Source organism: Vulpes lagopus, chromosome 15, assembly GCF_018345385.1.
Source record: "Vulpes lagopus strain Blue_001 chromosome 15, ASM1834538v1, whole genome shotgun sequence".
NCBI lineage: Eukaryota > Metazoa > Chordata > Mammalia > Carnivora > Canidae > Vulpes > Vulpes lagopus.
Genome location: NC_054838.1, coordinates 24,043,828 through 24,067,728, shown reverse-complemented (window position 1 = coordinate 24,067,728; position 23,901 = coordinate 24,043,828). Strand labels below are relative to the sequence as shown.

Sequence of the window (23,901 nt, the reverse complement as noted above, 5' to 3'; positions counted from 1 at the left end):
GTTGGACAGGCAGGCTGCGGGTGATGTCGTGGTCTGGGAACCTTTGTTCTTTTCCTTTTGGTCTATGTCGTGTGTTGGGCTGGGCTTTGGAGGAGGGCGGGGAGAGGATGCACGTGTTGTAGGGTCACTGTGTTTACTACCACCTCACAATGCTCCACAGCAGGGAAGGGTTCAGGCACAGGCCATGAGGCCTGGGTGGTATCCCTGGTGGTGCCTCCTTGGTGCAAGAGCAGCTTGGGCTGGGCATGGCGCTGGGTGAATTTGCCAACCGTGAGGTCTTAGTTCCATGGGTGGCCTGCTATCTTTTCTGGCTCACATCATCTCTGGGGTGAGCAGCCAGGCATCCCCTTCTGCATGCCAGCCTGTCCTCTTCTGTTCTCTGTGTGGCCCTCAGGGAGCATCCCTGGGGCTGGGAGTCAACCAGGAAGGCCTTAATATATCTCCTTTTGTTGACCTCACAGATCTGACAGGAGGAAGAGTCTCTGTCCTCACAGATACCCTTGACCAAAAAAGGAAGCCTGGTCACACTTTAGTAGCGACCCTCTAGTCTGATAGGGGAGATGCCAGTCAGTAAGGAGGAGCCAGCTCAAAGCCTCCAGAGAAAACAATGAGGAAATCTTAATGGGCAAGCTGCTGACAGGTATTTGGGAGGAAGAAAGACCAGAACCCCTGAATGTTGGAAGACATAGACTAACAGTTATCTGGGGAGGGGGCCAGGAGCAGTGCCTCAGCATCACCTTCCAGAATGTTCTCTGCTGTGAGTGGGCTTAAGCCAGGCCTAGAAGGGGGTATGGAATAGGCAGAGAAATGTGGCCTGGGGCTAAGGAAGATTCTGGTTCAACTGGAAAAAAAGATCTTGATGGCAGTTGATCCTTCCCAAGCAATACTGTCTGGCTTTGGATGGCCCATCCCTGGGGCCAAGATTTCATGTCGCCTCTCCTCAAGCTTTCACGTCACCTCTTCCCACCCTCTTCGTCTTTGGCCAGAATGACTGTCATCGTCATCATCATCTTTTAGTCAGCTCTTTCCAGATTCCAACCTCCTTTCACAGAGGTCTCATTTAACAGATCAACTCATTCACTTGTCAAAAGCATTTATTGTGCACCTGCTACACACCAGGAAGGCACAGGTTGACACAGCAGTGCTCAAATAGGCTTCCTGGGGCTCCCACCTCCTGTATCGGAGAAACCCCATCTTCCCAGCCCAGCCACACTGTCAGACCCCTAGACCCTGGACACACGACCCTCCAGTCTCTTTCCCCTCACTTCTGTGAGGCTCCAGATGTGAGCTCCACTGTGTTAGGCTCTGGCTCCCAATCAGAACACAAGCTCTTCAGAAGGTGGGCCGGGTCTGCCCCTCCCATGTGTCTGGAGCTGGGCTCGGCATCGTCCAGATGGCCACATCAATCTTCAGATGTCCATAACCCAGGTAGGTGGCCCATCTGCCATCTAGAGAAACCGAGGCCCAGAGCAGGGAGGGGATTTTAGGCGGCCTCCTTTTTAGACCCTCCTTTTACCAGTGCTACCAGAGACCAGAGAGGTCAGGTGACTTATCCAGGTTTCATGATTAGGTGGCAGGACACAGCAATTCCGTATTTCCCAGAAAACAGCTCTACTGGTCACCAGGCTGGGCTCCAGCCCCAGCACCACGCTGCTCCCTGGCTGGCCTCCGTGCTGCCTGTGGCGTGTAAATGATTATTAATGACCCCCCTGGCCAGGAGACAGGAAACGTTTCCCAGCCACAGCTGGGGACATGCTCCTGGCCAGCCCTAGCCCTCCACACCCACCCGGCCCTGGGGTCAGCACCGGTGTTATCTCCATCCCGCCACAGCCTTCCCTGCTCCTCCTGCCTAGCTGCCCCGTAGCCTTTTCCTTGCAGGGCTAATGGACAAGAAGAGACAAAATTTTCTGTTCCACATCTCTGTCTTACTACTGTCTCCAATCTGATTCATCTCCACCTTCTTCCCTGCCCCAGACCAGCCAGAAGTAGCCCTCCTCCGGGAAGTCTTTTCGGAATGCGCTGCGAGACCCATCAGTGGCCCTGTTCTGGGCCCTAACCATCAAATCTCCCTTTTGCAGACTTTGATCCCACCTTGCTGGCCCTAAGTCTGGGCTGGGGACTTCCTGTGGCCTGTCCTCAATTGCTGTCTTAGGACTGACACCTGGAGGATCTTCCCACATGCCTCCTCCAGGAAGTCCCCAGCCCAACCTGGGGACTCTCACTTACTCCAAGCACCCCAGCCTGCCTGTCCCTGCCACACACTGTGTACTGCAAGGCCTTCATAGGTGAACATTTAGTGAGTACCCACTACATGCCCAACAGAGAGAGGAGGTAGAGATGGGCACAGTGTGGGCTTTAAAGCTCTGCTACACACTGCCCCATGTCTGAGCAACAATGCTTCTGCCCTGTGACAGCCATGCAGACCTAGATAGCAGGGCTGATGGTAGGCAGGTGATGGGGTGGAGGCGGGGAGCACAGACGAAGACCAATGCTGGTGGGTGGCGGGGAGAGGACAATGCTGGAGAGACTGGGAGGTCGTGGGGGTGCAGAGCAGCGACTCCCGATTCAGTCCAGAGTGGGAGAGAGGGCAAATTGGGGAGCTTCCAGGAGGAAACTTATCTAATCTGAGAGCTGAGGGATGAACTACAAGAAAGTTCTGGATAGAGAAGGAGCGAAGGCAAATGTGAAGGCTTGCTGGTGACAGACAGACAGAGGGAGGTGTGGTTCTGCAGTTCTGTGGAGCTAGATCCTGGACTGCCAGGGTGTGGAGCCCCAGGGTGGGGTCAGGTCTGCGTGCGTGTGTGTGTGTGTGTGTGTGTGTGTGTGTGTATGCATGTGTGTATTTATGAAGCTAGTGACGAGGCTGGCGAGGTCGGTGGGGGCCAAATTGTATAGGACTTATAAGTGAACGGATTTGGACTTTTCCAGAAGGAACTGGACACTAGAGGGGGGGTGTCGAAAGCAGGTTGAGGACTGCTCAGATCTGCTTGTTAGGAAAGCCCCTGCGCCATGGGTGGAGAGTACACAGAAGGGGTAAGGTGGGAAGCTGGTGCCCTGTGGCCCAGAGAAGGGCGATGAAGCCCGGACAGGAAGGTACAGAGGATGGAGAGGAGGAGACGGGACCCTCGAAGGTGGAGGGAGCCACTCAGCAGTGGAGGTAAAGAGAGGAGGGAATGCAGCCCTGGGTGTCTGGGCGGCTCTCCAGGGAAGACAGGGCAGATGCCCAGGACTGTGTCAAGGCCCTCAAAGGTCTGAGAGATCTTAGGACGGTGTCCCAGGTCAGGAGCTCTGAGGCCAAGCAGAGACCTGGACCCCACTCGGCTCCAGCATCCTCTTCTGCAGCAGGGAGACTTGGGAACTGCCCTGGGCAAGTAGTGTTCAGAATTCAAAAATTAAAACAATCTGTGAAACGTAATATTTAATAAAATTCAAATCCAAAATGTATGAGTACATTCCAAAATGAGTAAAAATGTATATTTATGAAAATGCTAAACATACTTGATGGTTCTAATATCAATTGTAAGCCTCAGTCGCTTCCGTCCACTTTGGATCTGACTCCCTTGAAGCTGCTGCCTCAGGTGTGGCTGACGCCCACCCCCCCATCTCAGGGCTCCAGGACCTTCCAGTCTTGAGTTCAGGGCCCCTCCTCTGGGGAGCCCGCCCTCTGGCTGGTGGCTTCAGGTGACAAGCATTTTGCTTTTCCTGCCCCCCACCCTGAGGGAGTTGGCCCCTTGAGCTCCCCCACCTGTAGTTGTTTTTATTTAGGGGGCCATGGTACAGACCCGGAGGAGGGAAAGGTGACAGAGTCATGCAGGGATTGGAAGGTGAGGGTGCTGAGAGATGGGGTGTCAGCTTCAGTGCCCAGTGGGGTGGGGGCACAGGAAGACTTGGGGAGGGACAAGAGGAGGTGCAGGAGGAAAAATGACCAAAAATAAAAGAGGAGCAGCATTCCAGCACAAACATGGCTATTTCCTAATGTCAAAGTGACAGTTTCTGGAACACTCGAATGTTGTGGTCCCGTCTTGCAATCTTGGGGGTGGGCATTGCTTCGCACTGGGCCCTTTCCTGGGCTGCATTTTCTCACCTGGAAAAGGAGAAAGTGTGGGGTCAGAACTCCAAGGGGTGTATGGGCTCTAGATCTAGGGATGCATGACTCTGAGATTCCGGCATTGTCAGTCTGTGGGCTTCTAGCCTTCCACGACTCTTAGCTCCCAGCCAGAGCTGTGTGGAAGCGTGGTTGTGTGATTCCGACGTTCTGTGACTTGAAGTTGCTGAGACTCCAGGAGCCGAATAGGCGGGCATTCTGTGAATCCAGGATTCTAGGATTTGATGATTTGATGATTCAATGATTCTAAATGGGGCTGCTGGGAAAAGCTGCAACCACCTGCCTTGTTAATGTCGATGTTAGGTTATTAAAAACATAACAAGAAGCAATGGAGGGAGCTCAGGATGGCGGGTGGCCCCCACCCCCAGGTAGTGAGAGGGAGGAGGAGGGGCCGAGCCCATGTTGGGGAAGGAGACCCTCTTGGCCTGGGTGACCGGGGGTGACTGGGTGACGTGAGCAGATTCTCCTGCCACAGCAGAAGTGGTGTCTGTGCACGTGTGAGATCTGCCACTCCCTGAGCTTACAGGATAAGGGGTCATTTCCTTCATCCCCCTGCCTCCATTCTTCAGCTTTTTCAGATTATGGCAGAGAGAGGAGTGCCCTTTCCTCCCAGCCCCTAAAGTCTCTGGGCAGAAATGTCAACAGACAGCGGAGGAAAGAGAGGCCTACTCACTACTGACCCCCCTTCCCCATCAGCCCCGGCCTGAGGGGGAAAACAGGACATGAACACTTCCTGGACACGGACGTGGAAATGCACGAACCCCTGCTTGTGAGGGCCCCAAGTACAAAGGGCCTCCGACTAGGGCAGAGGCCAGGGCAGCCAGAGGAGCAGTGTGGGCATTGGCCTGTGACCCATCAGCATCTCTTGAGCGCCGGCCAAGGAGGGAGGACCCTGCTTCTGTCCTGGAGGTGGCTGTGAGAAAAGCTTAAGGAAGGGAGGCCCCAGGCTAAGGGACCTGGAAAACGGATGACCAGTGGGTGCTCCCTTGTGGCACAGGCCCAGGGCGCCGCCTGGCACAAGGCCAGGCTATTTGTCCAGGGGCTCGCTGCCTCTTGGGTTATGCACATGCCTAGGCACCTGTGCCAGGGTTGGTGGCGGTGGGGGCAGGGGGGCCTCTAGGCAGGAGAGAAGGATCTGTGGCCTCTAGAGAGCTCACCCAGCTGAGTGCCTCAGAAGCCTGGTACCAACTGCATGAGTCCCAGCCTGGTGGGCTCACAGATCAGGTGAGGGAGGCTGGGAGCTGGCCCAGGTCACAAAGCATAGCAGGACCTCACACCCACCTTCCTGACTCCCAGCGCTCAGCTCGGTGCTCCCCCTTGCCTACAGCTTCCTCCTTTTCTCCTGGACCACCTGGGAACCAGGAACTGAGGCGGGACTCCTCTAAGGGGGCAGGGCCCTTTTATCTCACTCCTCCATCTTTCTCCTCCAGCAGGTCAGAAGGCAGGTAAGGCGGCAACAGCTGCTCCCTGCCATCCCCAAGCTTCCATTGTCTATAACATCCTGTCCTGGCCCCAAGGATAGGGTCCCCATTTGCCCGACCCACACAGCCTCCTGAGTTCCTCCACTCAGGCTCTCTCTCTGCCCTGCATGTCTCCAGCTCTGGCTGGCTGCGTGTGTGTTAGTCCCTCTCCGAAGATTGAAGATCATTAGACTTGGACAGGCCCTAGGAGATCATTAAGTCCCCTGCTTTTATTCTTCAGATGAGGAAAGTAGCTCAGAGAGGGGACGGTCCTGCCCCAGTGACACGGGGGACTGTGGCTGGGCCCAAGGTGCGGGAACACGCCGCCCTTGGTGTCAGGCGGCTAGGATGAGGCCCGAGGTTCTGACTGCCTGATAGGCTTTCAGCTCTGAGCTGTCCAACCTCTTCCTTGCCCAGATTGCTCTCTTATCTGCCACTGTGCCTGCTGCCTAGCTGAGCCCTACCTTGGGTAGACCCTGCCCTTGGGGCACAGACCAGAGCTCAGGACTCTGTGACTGGGATGAGCAGCCATGCACACAGGGACATAGGCACCTGTACATACAGGAGGACATACAAGTCCCAGGTGAAAACCCATATCTCATAGTTAGGAGGCTGTCCTGGAACGTGATGTTCTCTTCTTGTGAGATACCACACACCTCCATTCAGAAGCTCTCCGGGACCTTTCTGCAGACTGTCTCCATCTCACTAGCCTCTTTGTGACAGCTGGGTTCTGTGATCCTAGGTTCCTCCTCTGTGACAGCAGGGTGATGGGTGAGTCTCCTCCTACTCCTAAAGCCCTTCCTTCAATGTTCCTTCCTGCTGTCTCCAGGAGGGACTCAGCTTCCTGTGGCTGGGTGGGGAGAGCCCTGAGATCCCCAGAGGACAGTGGGACAATGGGGAGGCAGTGACAGATGAGACATTTTGTCTTCCCCAAAGCAGGCTCCACCCTACCCCAAACCTCCTGGCTGGTATCTGGGGCACAGCCCTGGCTTGTGCGTCCCCTAGGACTAGGGTCCTGGTCTGACCCGGCAACCTTGACCTCTCAGTGAGGAGGTCAGAGGATCAGAGCCACAGCTGCACTCAGCGGTTCTCTAACTGAAGGCAGGTCCCCAAGATGCCAGCAGCATATTGATGTGTGCTGCAAATTCCCAGGAGGGGTGAGCTGGACTGCCCTGCCTGTGGGGCAAGCAGGAAGGTGGTAAATACTGACACAGGGTAGAATTATGGAGGAGCTGTGAATGCCTGGCTGAGACTCCCTTCATCCTGCCTACCTTCCCCATGCTGGAAGCTGGTGATGGGGAGCCAGAGAGCACTGGCAGGGGCCTCCCCAGGGAGTGGTGGAGAGGCCGATGGTATTTGGAGAATCACAACCAGCACTGCCTCCTGTCAGGGGAGGAGGAGGCTGGCCCAGGGCAGTGCAGTGGGTAGACAATTAGGGGTGGAAAAGAAGGCTGAGGCCCATGGACAAAAGGACAGGCTTGGGGTTAGGTATTCAGCTTGGCCCTCGTCATTTCCTCTGCCGGACATGGCTGGGTTAGTGGGGTCATCGCGCAGAGGGAAGGAACAGGCCGGGACCAATGCATACCAGGCCCTACAGTAGACTCAGGCACATGAGTGGCCTGGTCACACCCTGGGCTGCAGTCGGCCCCCCGTCAGAGCCCAGTCAAGCGGCCACAGTCACCCTGGGAGATGGCCCCATCTAGACCACTGCCCCACACGCAGACCCAGTCTTCCTGTGCCACACTCAGGCCTGGCTGTAGGCATGGCTAAGTAGGGAGACCCCGCAGGACACAGGGACTTGTGGGACCACCAGACACCCTGCCACAGCCACACCACAAGCATCCACATGCCAGGTGCAGCTACTGTCACCCCTGTGGTGACCCAAGGAGAGCCAGAAATTCCAGCAGTCTTGGGCAGTCGTCCAGGGCCTGGGTGAGAAGAAGGGGGCACCAGAAGGTAGGGAGTGCAGAGCCCCCCTGCCCATGCCAGACTGGGCCCTCCCCCCAGTTCGCTGAGTGCCCAAGCCTGTTTATTTCCTAGCAGGGATGGGTGTCTCATCCCTCTCCCCCTCCCCGTCCCCACCACACGCTTCCAAAGCTGCCAAATCAAATCAGCCCCTGCGCCCGCGCCAGGCTGGCATGGCGGCCAGCAGCTGACTGGAACGAAGCCAGGCTCAGAATATCCCGCCGCCTGTGCCTGTCCGATGCCTGCGTGTGCTTGTCGGTGGGGGCGGGGAGGGGAAGCCAGCCCCTGGGCAGGGCCTTTGAGAGGCTGGGCTTCCTGGGTGCCACTGGGGTGGCCGGCTGCTGGAGAATGGCGCGGTGTGCCTGCCAGCATTCGAGGAGCTGTGGCACCCAGATTGGGGGGCGCCAACTAGAGCCCAGAAGACCGGGCACCAGACCAGGGTTGGGGGCTCACACAGATGATCATCACAGCGGCCCTCGCTGGGAGCCCAGCCCGGTTGCCTATGTGAGCTAGACATCTCATTGTACAAATCTCATTGTACAGGCGGGGAAACTGAGGCTTGCAGAGAGGTAGTGCAGTTCCCTGGGGAGAGGTGGAAGCGCAGGGGGCTTCAGCAGGGGTAAAAAGGTGGTTGTTTCCCCTCCTGGGGAGGCCGCGGCCGCAAGAAGCAGGCCAGCCCTGTGCTCAGAGCCAAGGGCAGAGGATACGCCAGAGTCCGAGATGCCCATCTGAAGGAGGGAGTGAGAAGGGAGTGTGGGGAGAAGGCAGGGTGAAATCAGGTGAGGCCCCCTGATAGGCCCGGGGCCTGCTGGGGCTGGGCGGGCTGTGGGGGGAGGCTGGAGAGAAGGGGAAAGACCTGGCAGGCCTCAGCCCCTGGCCTTCTTGTCTCTGCAGCCAGCCCGGACCTCCTTGCACAGGAGCCAGTGCCCCCAGAGAATAGAGACGCCCGACTGGAGGTGAGAACTCAGGGGAGGGAGGACCGGGTGGGCTTGGAGGGGTGGGGACACAGGCTGGGGGTCAGTCTGAGCATTGTCCCCACCCCTGGGAGGAGTGGGAGGCTGGAGCCGATTCTCAGCCCTGCCCCCTCCAGCCTAGGGTCACCCCACACTGAGAACACGGTCCCTGCCCGATTCCCGCCCACTGAGGAGAGATGGAGAGTCATTTCAGACTCCTCTCTAGGCCTCCCCACCCTCACCCAGGGTGAGGCACCCAGTTCCTTGTTGATCCTCTGCTGTAAGTGTTTTCTGAATTCCTCTCCTGCTCTCCATCCCTGCCCCTGGCCCCGCTCCGGACTGGCCACCTTTCCCCTGGATGGCTCAGTGGCTGGCTGCTTCAGTTGCCCCATTCCCCATGTGGCTGCCAGAAGGCTTTCTAACATGCAAAACTGAACTTTCACTTTTCTGCTCAAAAATCCATGCTTCCCATCCTCCTCCTTCCTCCGCAGTCCCAGCCAGGCCACAGTCCTCCCTTTATCCATCCTGCCTCCCCAGAACCACTCCTGCCTGTCTTCCCTCAGCTTCCCAAATCTTTCTGGGCTCAGCTCTAGCCTCCCCTCCTCCGGGAAGCCCTCCATGGCTCTCTTACTCCCTCCTCTGAGCTCTCCTGCCCTGACAGTCAAATGGGGCATCCTTAGTCTGGGCTGTTGGCACCCTGTTTTCTCCATTATGCGACTCTATAGGTCTTCCCCTCTGAACCTCGAGCTCCTTAGCCTGGGGACTGTGCCTTCTTCATCCTCCCAGTGAGGATGAGTCTCCCACTGCCCTTCAAAGGGTGCCTGATGAAGGCTCAGTGCGCTCATTTCCTTTGAGATGAGGGATGCCTTCCATAGCCCTGACCATGCCTTTGGGGTGTCTCATAGGAATCTTCAGTTCTCAGAGGGGTCTTGAGCAGCAGAAATGGGGTGGGCTGGGGACTGTGAAGATTGGCACAGAGGAGGGTTGTGTCTAACGTTGGATCAATCAGCAGGACTGGCATGAGCCTACTCTTGTGCCCAGGCCTGGCTGAGAGAAAGGGGAGGCTCCTCTGTGCCAGGAACTTTAGACACACTTCCTTGTTCAATCCTCATCACCTCCCTATGAAGCAGGCACTGTTATTATTCTCCTTTTATGGTTGGGGAAGCTGAGCCACAGTGGGGTCACACAGTGAGCATATGGGGCAGATCTGAGTGTGGGCCCAGATGTGTCTCATGCCCAACGCTTGCTCTCTCCCTGCCCTCGGGTAAGATGGGAAAGAAGATATCCATGCATGGCCTGGTACTCACAGGGCTCAGCATGGACTCTGCCCAGACGTGGGGTCAAGCCCTGAGAATGTCCCTACAGCTGGGAGCTGGGAAAGGGGGGACAGGCTAGAAAGTCATTATTAATTTATTTATGGTCATGGCATTCCCTGTGGGGCAGGGCTCCCCACCAGAGCCGGGACAGATGGTGTTCCTGGGAGCCAGCAGTGTCTCAGCAGCCACCGCCACCTGCCAGGAAAGCCTAGATTTGTCATCCTCCCAGGAAGCCATGAGGGGAGAGGGCTTTGGAGAAGCTGAGACCCTCCTTGGTGCTGGGAACGAGGCCCCAAGGGAGGGAGCCAGGCCCAGATTCCTTGTTTATACCTCAGTGCCCCACCCCCTTTGCCTGGCACAGGCCCAGTTCCCTGTGAGTGCCAGTTCTGCCCCTCCTGTCCAGCCCACCAAGCCCCACCAGGAGGCTTCTCTGGATCATCCCCATTTGATCCCTTTGCTTCTGTTCTGTCTTCACATTTCCTTCATCTGGGTCCTGCTGCCTCCTCCCCCAGATGGCGGGTGAGCTAAGCTCTCCTGGGAGAGAGTGCTGGGCACTCCCCAATATAGAAAGGACAGGACTGGAGAGAGTAGGATCTGTGGGTGTTGCTCATACTATAGGGACAGCTGTGGGGAAAGAGGGAAGAGGGATGGGGAGACTGATGAGGAGCCTCCCCAGTCGGGGTGGAGGCTGGGGGAGACAGGATGGCCTCATCATGACTGGGGTCAGATGGGCATGAGTTCAGGTCCCAGTTTCACTGCTTTCTAGGTGTATGACTGTGGGCCAGTCCCTTAACCAGCCTGAGTGTCAGTTTCTTCACCTGTCACAGGGGATAAGAAGATCTGTCATTACTGGACACAATCACTATTACTGGCCATAATCACAGCAGAGCTGTTAGAACAAGTTACAAAGTCTGTGTGAGGTGCCTGGCCCACAGCAGACACTTAGAGGGAGTTGGCACCCTCCCCGCTTCTCGAAAGGCTGAGATCCTTGGAGGGAGGCCTAAGCCAATGGGCTGCAGCGCAAGGCTGGGCCTGGGTAAATGGAGGTTCCGTGGGCATGGCACGTTCTCCTGGCATCGGCAGCACGACAGCCAGGGGAGCAGGGCTGCCAGCGCCCATCCCCATGGCTGGCATCTGTTCAGCGCACTCTCTTGGGATGGCTCCCCGGCCCCTGTGCCAGCCGGCCAGCTTGGGGGAGGGCTCTTCACGTTCAGCCTGGAATCCTGCTTCAGGACCAGGGCCATAGCTCTCTGGATGTCGGGGCGGAGGCAGTTCAAGTATTGAACTGAGCATGCTGGGGTAGGGCCCTCCCTGTGCCAGCTCTCAGGGCCTTGGGAGCCCTGGCTGGGGCAAGGGCTGGGGGAGAGGCAGACACGGACAATGGCATGGGTGTCCTCACTAAGCGCACTGATGCTCTGCCCAGCATTGGCTCCTCCGTTGCTGCCCAGGAGATGAGTAGAGAGCACCCGCCTTGGCATTGCCAGCCCTGCCTGCTGGGCCCCCTCATGTCCACCCATTGTTCCCAGACATGGCGCTGCTTACTCCCAGGACACCAGCAAATCCTGGCCTCCATGCCATGGCTTGCACTGACCCCTTTCTCTAGATTGCCTTTCCCTTCTTTATCTACCTACTTCCTTCTTAAGCCTCAGATTAGATGTCACCTCCTCTGTGGAGTCCTCTCAGATTGCCCCCTCTGCTCTGGTCAAGTCAGTCTCCCCTCTTTCCTGAACACTTACAGCCCTCAAGCTTCCCTGAGCTTACAGTTGGGTAGCTTGTTAGCCCATGTGATTATATATCCTTTCCCACATAGTTGTAAACACAGGGGGAGATAGGAACCAAGGCTGAATCTCCCTTGTCTCTCCTGGGCCCACATGAGACCTGGCAGAAGCCTGTACATAGTAGGTGCTCAATAAAGTTTCTTGATTAAATGAGAATGACTGTGTGAAAGTTGGAACAGTTCCAAGAAAGGAGCAATTGCTGGATTGGGAGCAGTCTTGGAGACTTCCTGGAGGAGGTGGCTTTGGAACTTTGAAGGATGGGGAGGGCCAAGGCCATGGACTGATAAGGCCAGAGATCAGCTGGATAGTCAGAGAGGTCCATGTGGTTAGTCTCTGAAAGAACCACCTGAGGATGACAAGGACAAGCCCAGGACTGGGAACAAGCAGATAGAGGAAGCTGGAACAAAGACTGAGGCCCAGAGGGGGCTGCAGGAGGCTGGCTTCGGTGCTGAGAAACCACATCCAAAAACATCTCTGTCCCTGGGTCCGGGACTGAGTAACACTTGGTGCCACAGTCTGTGGTGAGGCTGAGGCCACCAATGGGGAATAAGTGGGCCCAACATGGTGGGATAGTAGGCAGGAGCTGGGGTGGTCCTGTAAGGTAAGATTGACACGGGGGCTCAGAAAATTTTCACAAGTGAAAAGAGCAGGGTGTGTAAGGGTATGTGGGCAGGATGTCCTGCGTCTCCATGAGAGAAGGCCCAGCATGTCCACAGACAGGGACCCTTGGGATGAGGTGGGAAGGGCTGCTTTCCAGCAGGCAGCATTTCCTGGCCTGTGTTTAAAATTCTTGAGTGAGTGCTCCTAACTGGCAGATGTGCCAGCCTCCTCCTGGATTCTGCACATCAGGATTAAGTGGCCTCGATGATGCCCCATGGCCCCAGGGGAGCTGTTGCCAGCAGGTTGGCCACAGCATCTGGCTTCCGTGAGGGTCCTGAGGCCCTGCCATCTGCCTGGGCCCACCTGTTGGGCTGCACAGGCTCGGGCTGTGCGGGGACTTGAGGCCGGGGAGGTGGTGTCAGAAGCCACCCAGGCTGTCTCTCTGTCTGTCCATCCATCTGTCCTCACCCCTGACCAAACAAGGATCAGGTGGAGATGCGCAGACACAGGTCCCGCAATCAGAGAAGCCTAGTCTGGAGGAGGAGGCCTCAAGAACCAGGGACTTACCCCCAGGAAAGACACAGGCTCAGACCGGGCCGGGCATTGGGCAGGCCAAGGTCCGAGGAGGCTCAGAGAGAGGCAGAGACTGGCTCAGCGGCGCACGGTGGGGGGGGGGGGGGGGGTGGGCGGGGGAGCTGAGGCAGTGTTGGGGTAGATGCGGGGGAGCTGAGGCAGTGTTGGGGTAGATGCCGGGAGCCCCAGGACAAGGTGGCTCAGGCGGGCCCCTCCCCCACCACCCTGCCTGGTCCTTGGCTGTAAACACTGAGAGAACAAGTTCCGTTTCCCGGGAAATATTTATCTCAGGCCGTGTGGGGAGCGTGTGCTGGCCTCCCTGTGGCCTTCCTGCAGGCTGGCCTGGGGCAGGAGGTGAGGGGGCTTGGCAGCCGCTGTGGGGGGGCCTGTCTGCGACCTGATGTCAGGGCCAGGAAGGGAGTGCCCCGAGGCTTCTCTGGGAGCCAGAATTGGAATGCTGGAATGGGGGGAGGGGACAGGAGAGGAGAGAGACCTGGTTTTCTCCAAATCCCACACCACTCGGGCCCCTCTCTCACATTCTTGTCTCCATCTCCTCCTGATTCCTACCTCTAAGCATTTACTCCTGTCTGGTGCTCCCACCTGGGATGCCTTTTCTTCCTCGATCTCTATTTGCCAGCTCTACGCTGGCTTCCTCTGGGAAAGCTTCCCTGATTCTCTACTCCTCTAACCCTTTGTCCACCCCTTCTACCTTCTGTCCTGCTCTTCTGGCTTCCAGCAGCTTCAGACTGAGCCCCATAGACCAGTTAAGATCTTAATCTCAAGCTGTTGGGATGGTGTAGACAGCCTCTTTCAGACTGCCCCAGAGTCCCCTTCCTGGGCCCCCTGGGAGTGGAACAGGGCCCCGAGGTTACCTTTCAGTGGAACCAGCGCAAACCCAGGCACATGGGGAGTCTGGGTTGATTGAGTGGGAGAGGGGGCACAGAGGGCCTAGGGTTCCTGCTGGCCAGCTCTTGGGCTTTGGGCTGTGTATACAGGCTGGGCCAGGCCTGACTGGGGCCCTGACAACAGGAAATCCTTGAAGGAACAAGCAGTGGCTAAGGACTCTGAGCACAACAACAGGAAATAGCCTTGACATGGGGCAGCAGCTCTAGTGATTGTGCCCGGTGAGGTGGGGGTGGGCGGCAGCTTATAGGACCCGGGTGACACTGAGACACAGATTGTGGGGCAGTGAGTATTCTACTGAATATGTGACACTGAGCTTATAATGTGTGTTATCAAGTGTATGACCTCAGTCATGGGCTACTGTGTGGGGAGTGAGTGATTCAGAGCATGACACTGAGTGTGTGACACTGAGTGATACCAAGTGTGTGATGCCACTTGTCAAAGACCGTGAGACAGTGGATGTGCCATAGTGATACTGTGTAATATTGGTTGTGTGATGCTGAATGATACCAAGTATGTGACATCGAGGGTGTGACACCATGAGGATCAAATATGTAAACACAGATGGATGACATCGTGCAATAACAGGTGTGGTCCTTGTGGCTCAAGCGTCTGACACTGAATTGTGAAACCATGTGTGTGCCCCAAGCCTATGTGATATAGTGAGGCTGAGTGTATAGCCAAGGGTATGACATGGAGTGACACCAAGTGTATGAAAACCTGTGCGTGATGCTGTGACTCTAAGCCCGATGCTGAACGTGTGATGCTGTGTGCAATGACTGTGATGATGTGAAATGTAACCACATGACACTGTGTATGATGCTGTCACAGGAAGACCCCACTGGGTTCAGGGAGGGAAGCAACACAGTCCAATGCATGAGTTTGAGATTGCTTTGGTTGCAAAGTCTTTGTGGGGGGTGAGTTGGAGGGGCAGAGAGGAGGTGGGCAGACAGGTTGGAAGCCATGGCAGCCACCCAAGCAGGAGACGGTGGCGCCTGGGCTAAGGGGATTACAGAAGAGTTGCAGAAAGATGGATGAACTTTGGAGATATGTGGGAGGTTGAAATGACAGAACTTGCTGGTGAATGAGATGATGAGCCAGAAGGAGAAGCAGAGGATAGCTTTCAGGTTTCTGGCTTGAGGGACCAAGTGATGGATGGTAGAGACATTACTGAGATGGATGAAGACTGAGGGGAGGCCAAGGTTAGGGGGTTGAGAGAGGACAAGGAGGCAGAAGTTAAGAGATCTGTTTTGGATCCAAGTCAGACATACATCCAGGTGAAGGTGCCCAGTGGGCAGCAGAGGCCAGGCTGAGGATATCTTTGGGAGGTGGCCCGGGTGGCTGGGATGACCTAGGGAGAGAGCACAGTGAGAGTAGAGGCGAGGATTGAGGACGGAGTCCCAGCCCCACGTCCACAGATTCCATCATCTAGAGGCCTGGGAGGTGAGGAGGAGCAGCCAGGAGACAGAGGAGGCGTGGCCAGGAAGGTGGGGGATACTGAGACTATGAGCCATGGGAGGGGAGAGGGTTGGTGGGGGTGGCTGCACTGTCAGGTAAGTGGACAGGGGAGATGGTGCTCGACTGGGCCCGGCATGACCCTGACAGGAACCACATCAGTGACAGGGTGGGGCCTGAACCAGCTGGCCTGGGTGGGTGCTGAGTGGGAGGTGAGGACAGAGCATCGTTAACCCTTTGGAGCTCTTTGGCTCCAAGGGATATGGAGAAGGGACATGGTCACTGGAAGAGGTGTGAAGTCAAGGGAGAGTAAAATTTTTAAATTATGGGATATTTGAAATACACATAATAGTAGAGAGAATAATACAATAAACTTGCCATATACCCATCACCCAAATTTCACAGTTATCCAGATTTGGGCACATTTAGTTTATCTATCCCACCCTACCCTACCCCACCTTTTTTTTCTTTTTTTTTCCCTGAAGTATTTTATTTTTTTAGATTTTAATTGTGGTAAAATATACATAACCCCAAATTTACCATCTTAACCATTTCTAAGTGTATAGTTCAGTTGTATTAAGTATGTTCACATTGATGAGCAACCATTCTCCAGAACTTTCTCATTTTGCAAAACTGAAATGTATACCCTTTCAACAACTCCCTATGCCCCCAGCCCCTGGCAACCACCAGTCTGCTTTCTGTCATATGTTTGGAATCATACAGTATTTGTCTTTTTGTGACTATCTTATTTCACTCAGCATAATGTCCTCCAGGTCCATCCATGCTATAGCATATGTCAGAATGTCCTTCCTCTTTTTTTTTTTTTTATTAAGATTCTATCTTTTTTTTCCCTGAGAGACACAGAGAGAGAAGCAGAGACATAGGCAGAGGGAGAAGCAAGCTCCTCCCAGGGAACCAGATGTGGGACTCTATCCTTGATGTCTGGACCCTAGAATCATACCCAAGCCCAAGGCAATCAATGCTCAAGCGCTGAGCCAACCAGGCGTCCCAGAATTTCCTTCCTTTTTGAGGCTAAATACTATTCTATTGTTTGTATAGAGCACATTTTGTTTATCCATTCATCCACTGATAGACATTTAAGTTGCTTCCACCTTTTGACTCTTGTGAATTATGCTACCATAAACATAGGTGGACAAGCATTTCTTCAAGATTCTGCTCTCAGTTCTCTTATATGTATATCCAAAAGTGGAATTGTTGGATCATATGGTAATTTAAATTAAATTTAATTTTTTTAAAAAAGATTTATTTATTTTGAGAGAGAGAGCGCGCGAGCATGTGAGCATTGAGTGGGAGGGACAGAGACAGAGAAAGAGAATCCCAAGCAGACTCTGTGCTGAGCACAGAGCTGATGCGGGCCTCGATCTCATGACCCTGAGATCATGATCTGAACAGAAGAGTCAGAAGCTTAACTGATTGAGCCACCCAGGTGCCCTATTTTTAATTTTTGAGGAACCACCATACTGTTTTCCACAGCAGCTGAGCCGTTTTATGTTCCCACCAGCAGTGTACCAGGGTGACAATTTCTCCAACTCCACCAATACTTCTTTCCTGTCCTTCCCTTCACCCACCACCTCCCTCCCTTCCTTCCTTCCTTCCTTCCTTCCTTCCTTCCTTCCTTCCTTCCTTCCATGGCCATCCTAATGGGGAAAAGTGTATCTTACTGTGGTTTTGATTTGCATTTTCCTAATGATTAGTGGTATTGAGCATCTTTCCATTGCTTGTTGACCATTTGTATATCCTCTTTAGGGAAATTTCCATTCAAATTCTTTACCCATTTTTAAACCAAGTTATTTATTTTGTGGTTGAGTTTGTAGGACTTCTTTATATATTCTGGATACTAACCCCTAATCAGCTGAACGATTTGCAAATATTTTCTCTCATCCTGTTGATTTGGTGAAGGTTGCTTTGCTGAAGTATTTTAAAGGAAATCTCAGATGTGATGTCATTTTTTTATGTCAGGTGGAGTTTTTTAATATCAGAAGGTCCCGGGTGATGCTGAAATGTGAAATGTGACAGTACAATGCAGAACCAGCTTGGACATGTGTGAATGACACTACATGAGGGGGACTTTGTGGAGCATTAGGAACATGATAGCTATATGACACTGAGGATGAGCCATCCTGAGTAAAAGTATAGTGATAGTACCACTGTGTGTGGCCCTGTGATACTCAGTGATGTGTGCCACTGTGGAAACCGTGAAATGGCTGTGAGTCACTGAGTATGTGGGACATGCCATGTGAAAGTGACAGTGATCCTGTCTCTGTGTGTCATCTGGGGGGGATGAGAGGGGTCATGGTTGTGCCCTTGGCAATGAGGGTGTGTGGGATCCATGTGGGATCAGCCCCAACCTCAGCTGCTGGCCATCAGGGAGAGGACAGACATCAGAGTATAGATAAGGAGAAATGCCCGACCTGGACAGAAACAGTGTCTGGGCCAAGTGTGAGTTGGTGTGAGGCTTCCCCCTTTTTCTGAACTCCCCAGGAAAGCTTCCTGGAGGCAGCATGATGACACTTCAGCAGAATAAAGCAGGTACCAGGTAAGAACAAGGGCTATGGTGTCTGACAGTCCTGTCTGGAGCTGACACTTAGCGAGTCATTTTATGTCTTGAGCCCTAATCCCCTCAAGTATAAAATGCAGCTGTTGGGAGGATTACACGCAACAGTGCTTTTAAGTGAACACAGTACTTGGTACTAGGTTATTGCTCAGTGGTCTCTAGGGGAGCACCACTCCTCATGTCCCTGCATCCAGGCCCCTAGTTTAACTGGAGCACCTGCAGGGGTACAGAATGGCTTGCTGAAGGAATGACATCCTGTCCTCCTGTGCCCACAGCCTTCCTCTCCCCTTCTCTTGCTGCTTCTGTACCCTGCTTAGCCTGCACCCACACCGCCCTCTCCCCAGCTCCTGCTGTCCTCACCCACTGTCGGCCTCTAATCCAGGCTCTTTCAGCCTCATTCAATTAGATGCAATTTGCTCCAGAAAAAAAATTCATAATGTGGTGAATCACACTAGTAGGGGATCTGACCCAGGTGGGGAGGCTGGGGATGGGTAGGAGGTCCACTCTGACAGCTAGAGGCACAGGTGTAGTTGTACCTGTCTCTCAGGACCCCCAACTACTCCCTTGGACTCCATTCAGTCATCCAGAGTCCAAAGCTGACTGGGTTTACTTGTGTCCCTGGGAGGGTCCCTGACCCTCTCCATGTCCCAGTCTCCCTCTCTGATAAAGGGGGTTTGGGCCGAAGATGGGGGTTTGTCTGAGTATCTGGTCAGCATGTGCCAGGTCTAATCAGTTCCCCTCCCGGCTTTCCAGCTTCTGTAAGGCCGTTTTGGGCTTTGGAGAAGGAGAGCTAGGAGGGGGGGGGTCAAATGCATAGGGCCCCAGGGGAAGGGGAGGGGTGTTCTCAGAGCCTCATCTGGTAAAAGGCCACCCTGGTTCCAGAGTCAGAGCCCCTTTAGTCCCAGGCCACACACCTGGAGTAGCGGCCAAGGAAAGGGGGCTGCTCTTTTTTGGTGCACACCTTGTGCCTAGCACAGATGCTCCAACAGAGGTAGAGTGGTGCCGAAACCCAGCCTGCCCTCCTCTACCAACCCAGGCCCCTCGGGGCTGCATCTAGCTGGAGAGTTGGGGTGGCCTCTCTCTAACTGGCACAGAAGTGGCCTCACCCCCAGCTGGGAGCCAGCTTAGGCAGGAGCTTAGGCAGGCGCTTTATGGTACCAGGGTAGTCCTCTCAGCAGCTCATGGAGAAGGCACTGTTTTACAGATGGGGAAACTGAGCCCAGGAACGTTAAAAGATTTGTCCACTGCCACACAGGTGACATGTGGCAGGGTAGGCATGTGAGCCCTGGTCTGGCACAGTGTGGTGGAAGCGGGGAGGAGGGCACACAGGAGGCAGAAAATCAGACCCCTCCATGTATACAGACACTCATTCACTCAGCCATACACTCATTCACTCATTCAGAGACAAAACCAGCCACACGCTCATTGCACACAGGAAGGCTCACATCACACACACAGGGACATAGGTCCCCTGCACATGCAGAGCGCTCAGGCACAGATGTGGACACAGGGATGCTCACAGATTCACACTCACACACACTCACAGAATCACAGACCCATGTGTTTTCACATAGACATTCTTCTGATGGCCCGTGGGGCATAGTCTGCTGTGGCTATGTGACAGCCTGCAGAGACACACATTATGGATGACAGATGGGCAGGCCACATACATGCTTGGGTCACCAGCTAAGTGGGAGCTGCCCATAATGGGAGAGAAAAGATCAGTTTTGATGACTGTATCAGTTTTGTCCAGTGTATCCAGAATTCTGCAATCGAAAAGTCACACGAAAGCGATTTTAATTTTCATTTCCAAGACAAAATTAATATAAAGCTGGGAGTGGGGGCTCATCATCTTTTTACCCAGGTTTTGAGTCTCTAAAGGACTTGCACAGATTCATAGACACAACCGTCCCAAGAGATCTCCTTGGGTAAACAAATGCATGGTCAAAACCATGAAATATCCTGATGCCCGGGTGATGAAGGCTGGGGTGAAGTATGCACATTTATTTCAAGCTGTTAAAGAGTTTGTGGGCCACACAGTGGTCCCTTGCACACAGCCCAGGATTGTGTGTGTATGTGTATGTGCATATGTGTGCGCACATGCACACATGCCAGTGTACCCATTTGGTGGCTCCCGGATCCTTGAGATGTGAGAGAGAGTAGAAGTTCCAGAGACTCCGGATGTTTGTTCTCTGGCTTCCTGGGCCCTCCAAAGGCAAATAACTTTGGATGCCAGACTGCCTGCCCCGGGCGGGGCGGGTAGGGTGGCAGGGTTGTGTAAAGTGCCTGCTCCTGCCTCTGGAGCCTAGCTGCCTGGTGCCTTGCAAGATCTTACAGAGTGACTGGGGCCGGTGGCCAGCTTTCCATGAGCCTGTAGGCCCATCACCTCCCCTCTCTAGGGCTGTTTCCCCATCTAAGAACTGGAGGCAGGGAGGAGATGAGACTGGATGGGCCTCGCCGTGGAGACAGAAATAGAGAGAGAGACATTCCAGGCTTAGGGTACAGAAGAAAAACAGATGCGGGGGACAGGAGATGGAAGGGGCCAGTAGGGGCCAGGCTTCAGGGCAAGGCATGGGGCCCCAGAGCCTGCATCTGCCGGGGGTCCCTGCAGCCCAGCCCTTGCTGAGCTGCTGGTGGGAGTGTGGCAAGGCAGTGGGGATGAGAGTCATGAGCGCTGGAGGACAGGACCAGGTAGAGGAATAGCAGAGCAGGGCAGGCCAGCAGAGCAGACCAGGGCTGGGCTGAGAAGGGCAGGAGGGTGAGGAGAGGCCTGGAGGTAGAGGAGATAGAGGAATAAAGGAACCCTCCCCTGGAGAGTGGAGGGAGTAAGGTTGGAGAGCTGGGTAGGAGCTGGAGCATGGGAGCCAGCAGGAATGGACAGTGGCCCCAACGTGAGATGCTGAGCACTTGACACAGAGCTCCCAACAGGCCTGGGAGCTCAGAGCCTACAGGCCCAGAAGCTAGGGCAGTCATTTATGCAAAGGAGGGATACAGCCAGGTTTCCGTTTTAACGAAGTACTGCAGGTAAGGGTTGGGGCAACTCAGAGAGGCCCCACAGATGAGATGGGAGCCCAGAGGCAGGGGCATGCCTGAGATGAACCCGGCCCAGAAGATTCCTCACTCCAACCCCCAATAAAGACGGACTATTTTTAGGGACAATGAAAGTGCTCATACATTCCTGCAGGGGCAGGGAGAAGAAGAGGGGGGCCAAGAACCCGTGCAGGGGGAGAGTGTTCCCTCCAGCTCTGACTTTGCCTTCAGGGTGCCCCCCTCAGTGGTTGGGGAGGCTTTGCAACCCTGGCCAGCCCTGTCCCCAGAGCTCTTGCATTCATCCTTCTGCCTCTGAACTTGTCAGTGTCCCAGTCTCTTTCTCATACCCTATCTGCCCCCCTCCCTGCAACCCCCCCCCCCGCCCCACCCGCCTGCCTTGGGATCTGGGGAACAGCTGGGAAGGGCCAGGCCCTGAAGACTGAGCCAAATACAGTCATGGGACCAGCAGTGAGACTGTGGGAGAAACACATACCAGAGAATAGCAGAGAATAGGCAGACAGTAAGAGGGACGGACACAGAGAGGCTGGGGAGGCTAAGAGGCAGGGAAAGAGCTCAGGACAGAGTCAGGGAGAGCCCCAAGGCAGGCCTCGAAGGCTGTGGTGGCTGCTCTGTGCCCTGCTCTCTGACTTGTCCCAGAGGAGATGCTCTACCAAGCTCACCCTCCCTCCACCCCCACCGGCACTTCCCAGGTCAGCCCTTCTTTCCTGTCCTCTGCAGGTCCACACTAACCCTATGCCAGGTGGGTGCCATCCCGCATTCACCTCCCATTCTGGCACAGAGAGATGAGAAGCCCTGCCCCTGGCCTAGCCCCATCTCATACCCGAGAGGGGCTCAGCCATCTCCCGGCTGAAGCAGGAAATTGGAGGGGCTCCAAAGGCAAACAGTGCTCAGAAGGGAGGGAGCCTAGTGTGTCCTGAAGTGCCCTGAACTGGGGCATGGGCCTCTTGAGTCCCAGTGAGGCCCTGGGCAAGTCCTTTCCTGCCTCTCCTTCCCCTAAGCTATTCCCATCAAGCTGGGGTTTAGGCTCTGCGAGGCCTAGGGCCCTCTAGACACTGGTCCTGCAGGATTTCTCAGGAGGCCTGGGAGGAGGACAGGCAACCCACCCTGGAAGGCTGCCTAGAGGAGGTGACATGAGTCATGGAAGAAAGTGATAGTGACAGTTCTCCTCTCAGGGAAGAGTCCCTCTGTCCTGACATGCTGTCCCGAGCCCCATCTGCCCTGGGAGATGATCCTGAAGCATTGAAGGACGCTCTGGCCAATGGAGTTGCCTTGGAAAGGCTTCCAAAAGCTCTCAACACAAGGCACCCTCATTCCTCAGGCTCCTTCTCTAAGATAGTCACTGTGCCAGGCCTGGGAAACTTTGAGAGCTCTCAGCTGTCTTCCTGGTCTGTGGCCTCCAGAGGTCATGGGGTCCACACATCTACTCAGTGATAGAATGTATTCCTCACAGCCCAACAGCTCTGGGCACTCAGGAGTCCAGGTGATCATTTTTCAGCTCGGCTAATACCTCCTGACACCTGTGATGGGTTGGATGAAGCTGGGCCCTGGGGAGGAACAGGACACAACCTCTGGCCTCTCAGAGCTCCCAGTCCGATAGGAGAAGCAGATGGGAAGTAGTGGCAACGCATCGGCGCATGCCATGCCCTGGTGGGGGAAGCACAGGTCTGTGAGCGCCAGGGAGGAGGGTCAGATTTGCCTGGGATGGGAGCAACAAGGAAAAGTTCCTGGAGGGAGACCTAGAGAAGGAAGGTTAGTCACTTGTTCATTCGTTCATCGGTTTGTTTGTTCATTCATGCATCCAGCTGTTCCTTTGGTCACTATTTCCTGAGAGACAGAAGTTTTTCTGACACTGGTCCAGCGGGTCACTCTTCTCCATCCTCTTCTGCTCAGGCCACTGTGTCTGCCTGTCAGAGACCCCTGGATTTGCTTCGTCCAGCTTCCCAACCATGAAGACCGTGTGAGGGGTGCAGCTGAGGACGGTTTGAAGACATTCAGGGACAAGGAACCCAGAGCTGTAGACTAACCAAGCCCTTTCCCCATTGCCCCCATCCTTGGGGACAGGAAGCTCACCTCTTCTTTCTCTCTTATGACCTGACTGACTCACAGTGAGTTTACATCTGCTTCCTTGTGACTATCTCGCTGTGACAAGAGTTGAGGCTGGAGAGGCACCAGGTGATCAGAAGGACGGGGACAGCTGTGATGAGGGGGATGCTGGTGATGTGCTGGGGAAGAAGGCTGAGGCATCGAGGAGAATGTAGGCCATGAGGATGGAGGTCACTACTGACCCTGCCATGTGGACGAGGTGGTTGAAGGTGGGGAAGCCGGGACAGGCTTGGTCTGATGTCTGCCTCCCAGGGCCATCTTCCCCTCCGCACACTCAGCTCTTGGCTCCCTCCATCTGCGGGCTCTGGCCGGTCCCTTATCCCCTCCTTTCCTGACTCCAGACCCTGCACTCAGGACTGAGAGGTTCCAGAGAGTCAGGCCCCCGACAGCTGATTGTTCACAGGAGCCTACCTTCCCACCCCAACTCCTTCCTTCCTCCCATCCTTCATCCCTCCCCAGACCTAGTCCCTGGGGGATCCAGGGGAGCCTGGCGGCAATCGGAGGGTGTTTTGGAGTAGAAGCTGAGTCTGGCCCAGAAGGGGTGGGGGGCACAGGGGGATCCGGTCGCGCCCGCTGGAGGGGGAAGAGCCAACAGTGGGGGGCCGAGCTCATCCGGGAGGCGGCGCCCCCTGCGTGCCGGCCGGCGCCAGGACTGGGCTCAGGTGTATTCTACAGTGCACGTGTCTCCAGTGTGGCTCCGAGGCTGGAGACGCGGCCCTGTTGGAATAACAACTGAAGCCGGAGTCTGCGGAGGGCGCGAGGAGGGGGGGCGCCTGGGGGAGGCGGAGGGGACTTGACGGCGAGAGGAGGGAGGTCGAGGAAGAGGGGGGTTGCGGAGGAGGACGGAGGAAGAGCAGGCCTTTCCCTTGGGGCCGGGCTCCTGAGCTCCAGGTGGCCCTTGTCTGTGTCACCCCTCTGTCCCGGTTCGCGCTCTCCTTCCAGCAGCCCCGCTTCTCCCCTCCCTGGGGACGTCCAGGGAGGAGCCCCCCTCCCGCGGCAGGAGCGGCTGAACCACCTCCCCTGCGCTCAGGGGATGGGCGGGTCTCACCTGGGCGACGCCCCGC

At 55.3% G+C, this 23,901-nt stretch overlaps 1 protein-coding gene across 2 annotated transcripts in view; it reads left to right on the top strand.

The window, feature by feature from the left end:
• The window catches only part of PDE2A (phosphodiesterase 2A), a 64,829-nt gene that overhangs the window by 2,753 nt on the left and 38,175 nt on the right, over nucleotides 1-23,901 (top strand). Inside the window, exon 2 of one of the 2 annotated variants that reach the window (XM_041730156.1) lies at nucleotides 8,425-8,486. The exons of the other annotated variant lie outside the window; for it this stretch is intronic. Within the exon in view, the coding sequence (XP_041586090.1) occupies nucleotides 8,425-8,486 (62 nt within the window). The remainder of the gene's footprint in view (nucleotides 1-8,424; nucleotides 8,487-23,901) is intronic. 2 annotated transcript variants of the gene reach the window in all.